This window comes from Cyprinodon variegatus, unplaced genomic scaffold (assembly GCF_000732505.1).
Source record: "Cyprinodon variegatus isolate N-32 unplaced genomic scaffold, C_variegatus-1.0 Scaffold670, whole genome shotgun sequence".
Lineage (NCBI taxonomy): Eukaryota > Metazoa > Chordata > Actinopteri > Cyprinodontiformes > Cyprinodontidae > Cyprinodon > Cyprinodon variegatus.
In genome coordinates, this window is record NW_015151123.1 from 38,770 (window position 1) to 44,504 (window position 5,735).

General features: G+C 46.1%; 1 protein-coding gene across 1 annotated transcript in view; it reads right to left on the reverse strand.

Moving 5' to 3' along the window:
* c6 (complement component 6) overlaps positions 1 to 5,735 on the reverse strand; it is a 27,311-nt gene that overhangs the window by 3,299 nt on the left and 18,277 nt on the right. The window contains exons 12-15 of the mRNA XM_015394062.1: positions 2,528 to 2,696; positions 2,321 to 2,432; positions 2,096 to 2,228; positions 124 to 322 (exon numbers count right to left, since the gene is read on the reverse strand). Coding sequence (XP_015249548.1) covers positions 124 to 322; positions 2,096 to 2,228; positions 2,321 to 2,432; positions 2,528 to 2,696 — 613 coding nt within the window. The remainder of the gene's footprint in view (positions 1 to 123; positions 323 to 2,095; positions 2,229 to 2,320; positions 2,433 to 2,527; positions 2,697 to 5,735) is intronic.

Genomic DNA, 5,735 nt, shown 5'->3' on the forward strand with positions numbered 1-5,735 from the left:
GAATAGCTCAGACTGCCATAAAGCTGCCCTCATGGTCACATGATTCATTCTGTGACAAATCCTTTCATTTCACGTTAAATAAGTTTTAAAGGACAGCCTGCATGGAGCATCGATTGTTTTAACCAACCATCAGTGCAGCGGAGGTCTTCAGGCAGTGGGGGCTCCCAGGTCATTTTACTGCTGCACCTGTACAGGCCGCGTGGCATTGGCATCAGGCCTTTCTCTTTACAGTTGAAACCAATTCGTTCGCCCACTCTGAACGATGCCATGGCTGGAAACAGCTCCATGTTCTCTGGGACCTCAGGAGCAACACAGAGCCTCCCTGAAGGTAAGAAGATGGCAGGGGTTAGGAATTTCCTGGGTAGAAATACACCACCTCCAGGCCTCAATCTTTACAACCTTTTCATAATGGATGAACAACCTGCAACGTTTTACAGAATCTTTGTAAACATGTAAGAACTTGAATTGACCTTTGAGCTAAATGAAAAAAAAAGAAAACGCTGAAAGAGTAAAAGCAGACAAAATGAAGCTAATAGAGCTCTAGATCTCAAGCTCTAACCCCAAAGGACTTCTAGATGTTTCTTTGTTTCAAAATATACTGTTTATACAGTTTAGATCCATCCATCCATCTTTTTCCGCTTATCCGGGGTTGGGTCGCGGGGGTAGCAGCTTCAGTAGGGAGAACCAGACGTCCCTCTTCCCAGCCACGTGGGCCAGCTCCTCCAGGGGAATCCCAAGGCGGTCCCAGGCCAGCCGAGAAACATAGTCCCTCCAGCGTGTCCTGGGTCTCCCCCTGGGCCTCCTCCTGGTGGGACGTGCCCGGAACACCTCACCAGGGAGATGTCCAGGAGGCATCCTAATCAGATGCCCAAGCCACCTCAACTGGCTACTCTTGATGTGGAGGAGCAGCGGCTCTGATTCCTCCACGGATGACTTGAGCTCCTCACCCTATCTCTAAGGGAGAGCCCAGACACACTACGGAGAAAGGTCATTTCAGCCGCTCATTCTTTTGGTCATGACCCAAAGCTCATGACCATAAATGAGGGTAGGAACTAGTGTTGCACCAATACCGATACCAGTATCGGACGGGGCCCCGATACTGCCCTAAAATGGTGGTATCAGTATCGGCGAGTACCAACAAATAGGGCACCGATACCATTTTGAGAGCCAAAAGTTTATTCAACTATTGTCTCCCACTCCTGGTAGGCAATAAAACGTTCTACTGGATTCACTTTGTATTAGATTTTTTCCTGCTTCACAAAGGTAGGCAGCAGCCATGATGGCAATTATTTTACATTATTATGGTATTCGTATCGGCCGATACTGCACAGCCAGGTATCGGGTATCGGTATCGGGGCCAAAAAATGGCATCGGCGCAACACTAGTAGGAACGCAGATCAACCAGTAAATTGAGAGCTTTGCTTTTTGGCTCAGCCTCTCTTCACCACAACAGACCGGTACTGGGCCGCTTCACAGCAGACATCGCACCAATCCGCATATCGATTTCCCGCTCTATCTTCCCCTCATTCTTGACAGTTTAGATGCTAAATATAAAAGCATTCCTACAGATTAGAAACCATAGTGATGAAGAAAGTAACTTGTTAGATTCAGGTGTATCGAGATGGCTATCGAGATCGAGATGAGTTGTTGATGCAGAGTTCTGTCGTATTAGCATACCCTGTTAGACCAGCATTCCCATAGTCAAAACCCATAAACAATTTCATTACTTACTTTTTGGTGTTTTTTGAATCGCATGGCGATCTGACCTTAAATTGTTTTTGTACATAACTTAAGGGATATACGCCTGTTGAGGTAGCTTAAAGTGTGTTTTTTGTACAAAACTAAAGGGATAAACGATGCTAAATTAAAGGGATAAAGGGGACTAGCATACACATATGCAAATCTGACATTTTGCGCATGCGTATTGACTATGGGTGTGGTGGTCTGATGGGGTATGCATTGTTTAACTTGTGTTTAAGTATTTAAAGATTATGTAAAAATAGGTTGAGAGAAGTATTGATGACATGTAATTGACCATCCTTTTCACAATCCTGATATTTTTGCTTAAATTTCCCTTTTTTATTCCCAGACTCACTGATGCATCTCCCTGTCGGTTCACTCCAGGTTCCATCAGGACGACAGTTGATGAACTGGAAACCCTCAAGTTCAAATCCGGTGAAGCACTGGAACTCCTCATCCTCGCCAAAGGAGTAATACTGTTTAGCTTTCTGTTAGAGTAAAACCAAAATTTGATTAGATCATAAAAGTTTAAATAATCCCAATGCTTTAAGCTTAAAAAACTTGAGTTAAAAAAAAATACCCTGAGGAAACTGTTGGGTGGTCTCTGGGGCCTCAAACAGCCCTGCACCCCAGGGGGCAGCTCATCCCTCCATCCCACTGTGAAGTCATCGTCATTGTCACAGGATTCTTGTCTGCCCCATAAAACCCCAAAAACAGAGTTCTCAGTACAGGAAACCCTTTATAAGCTGCCAAACACCAAGATATACAGTAATCCTTTCAATCACACCTTTCAAAAAGAGAGATATGGCACGGTTCCTCCTGTTTGTTTGGACCATCACAGGGTTGGCCACCACTGAGGGGAGCAGGGTTGTCGCATTTCCTAGTTCGATGTCTCCTCATAGAGGCTCCACAGCTACTCCATGGCCCCCAGCAGCTCCAGTAACCATCCACTGCATCTGTGGAAAATAAAACAACTTTGATATTAAAACATTATTTAAACATATTTGACTTTTTTCCCATTATTCTGAGAAGTAGTTCAGAAGTTAACAATAACCCAAATTAAAGCAGGTAAAATTAATTGTACTCATTTTTAACCCATCCCCTTTGGGGAGCAGTGGGCTGCCATCGTGTGGCGCCTGGGGAGAAATCAAGGGTAAAGGGTCTTTGCTCAGGAACCCAGAGTGGAGGCTATGGGATTTGAACCGGGTACTGGCAACCTTCTCGGAGCACAAGCACACTGCTCTAACCACTTGCCCAACACTCCCCAATAGTTTTCGTATTCAGGTAAAACCTAGCCACCAGTTAATCTAGTGGCCAACCAGATAACCATGTCAGAGAAATATCTGTTTTTCCAACATATAAAATAACTTAAAACTCCTCTCCGCAGCTACTTCTTCTAGCCCCTCAGGAGGAGCCCCAAGGCGTTCCCAGGCCAGCCAAGAAACATAGTCTCTCCAGCGTGTCCTGGGTCTTCCCCGGGACCTACCCCCGGTGGGACCTGCCCAGAATACCTCACCAGGGAGGCGTCCAGGAGGCATCCTAACCTGAGGCCTGAGCCACCTCAACTGGTTCCTCTCGACGTGGAGGAGCAGCGGCTCTACTCCGAGNATATCTGGCAGAATTCTCACTTCAGAGTCTGGCTGCTTGGAAGAAAAACACATCCTTTCTTTTTCAAATTAGATGTAACAATGTGAGAATGCAACAAATTGAGATATTAAAGTCACTAACAGACAGCTCTCCCGTTCTATGCAGACACATTGTGATCCCTGTTGTCTCTGCCCCGGTCCACACCGAACATCAGGTGCAAATGGTTCCTCTAAACACAGATTAAAAAGAGAGAAAGGATTTGGATTATTTTATACATTTGGCCGATAAACAGTAGAGCTTAATCAGTCACCTGACAGGGTCGTACTTTTGTGTTCTCATGTGCTCGTGAAACGTCATCAGCCTCTGCCCTAGTTCTGTCCCAATTCACAAGGACAGCAGAACGAGAACGGACAAAGTCCCCAGATGTTGTTCTCGCCCCTCCCTCTTTACCCAGCATGCATCACAGCAGACTTGTCTGTTCTCGAGATTGGCAGCTGTCCCAGCATGCACCGCGGCAGCAGCAGCTTCCAGTGGAGCGCTCACAGAGCTCAGAGTATCGAGTTAAAAGTTCACTTTTCTTTTGCCGTTGTTCTATAAAAGTACAACAGCAAAAGAAAAGTACAAGGTACATACTTTTAAGAATCGCTATATGGCCCATTTACTGGTTTAGTGCATAATTTAAAAAGTTCCGATCTTGAGAGGACCACGGCAACCATCAGACCTCAGCCAGGGCTAACCAAGTGTGCAGCAAAGAAGCCTCAGTGGCGCGTTAGTACTACACTTGTACAAGCATCAAAACTGAAGCAGCACACGTGTTTTTGCTGCATCTTCTGCTTGCGGGGTGAACGTAGCATAAGATGCATCACAGAAATCAGATAACCAAAAACATGTCTTATCTATTAAGGGTCATATCTGTTTTTCTAGCTGAAAACACATTTTAGCTTAGCTCTGGTGTTTAAGAATAGCTCAGACTGCCATAAAGCTGCCCTCATGGTCACATGATTCATTCTGTGACAAATCCTTTCATTTCACGTTAAATAAGTTTTAAAGGACAGCCTGCATGGAGCATCGATTGTTTTAACCAACCATCAGTGCAGCGGAGGTCTTCAGGCAGTGGGGGCTCCCAGGTCATTTTACTGCTGCACCTGTACAGGCCGCGTGGCATTGGCATCAGGCCTTTCTCTTTACAGTTGAAACCAATTCGTTCGCCCACTCTGAACGATGCCATGGCTGGAAACAGCTCCATGTTCTCTGGGACCTCAGGAGCAACACAGAGCCTCCCTGAAGGTAAGAAGATGGCAGGGGTTAGGAATTTCCTGGGTAGAAATACACCACCTCCAGGCCTCAATCTTTACAACCTTTTCATAATGGATGAACAACCTGCAACGTTTTACAGAATCTTTGTAAACATGTAAGAACTTGAATTGACCTTTGAGCTAAATGAAAAAAAAAGAAAACGCTGAAAGAGTAAAAGCAGACAAAATGAAGCTAATAGAGCTCTAGATCTCAAGCTCTAACCCCAAAGGACTTCTAGATGTTTCTTTGTTTCAAAATATACTGTTTATACAGTTTAGATCCATCCATCCATCTTTTTCCGCTTATCCGGGGTTGGGTCGCGGGGGTAGCAGCTTCAGTAGGGAGAACCAGACGTCCCTCTTCCCAGCCACGTGGGCCAGCTCCTCCAGGGGAATCCCAAGGCGGTCCCAGGCCAGCCGAGAAACATAGTCCCTCCAGCGTGTCCTGGGTCTCCCCCTGGGCCTCCTCCTGGTGGGACGTGCCCGGAACACCTCACCAGGGAGATGTCCAGGAGGCATCCTAATCAGATGCCCAAGCCACCTCAACTGGCTACTCTTGATGTGGAGGAGCAGCGGCTCTGATTCCTCCACGGATGACTTGAGCTCCTCACCCTATCTCTAAGGGAGAGCCCAGACACACTACGGAGAAAGGTCATTTCAGCCGCTCATTCTTTTGGTCATGACCCAAAGCTCATGACCATAAATGAGGGTAGGAACTAGTGTTGCACCAATACCGATACCAGTATCGGACGGGGCCCCGATACTGCCCTAAAATGGTGGTATCAGTATCGGCGAGTACCAACAAATAGGGCACCGATACCATTTTGAGAGCCAAAAGTTTATTCAACTATTGTCTCCCACTCCTGGTAGGCAATAAAACGTTCTACTGGATTCACTTTGTATTAGATTTTTTCCTGCTTCACAAAGGTAGGCAGCAGCCATGATGGCAATTATTTTACATTATTATGGTATTCGTATCGGCCGATACTGCACAGCCAGGTATCGGGTATCGGTATCGGGGCCAAAAAATGGCATCGGCGCAACACTAGTAGGAACGCAGATCAACCAGTAAATTGAGAGCTTTGCTTTTTGGCTCAGCCTCTCTTCACCACA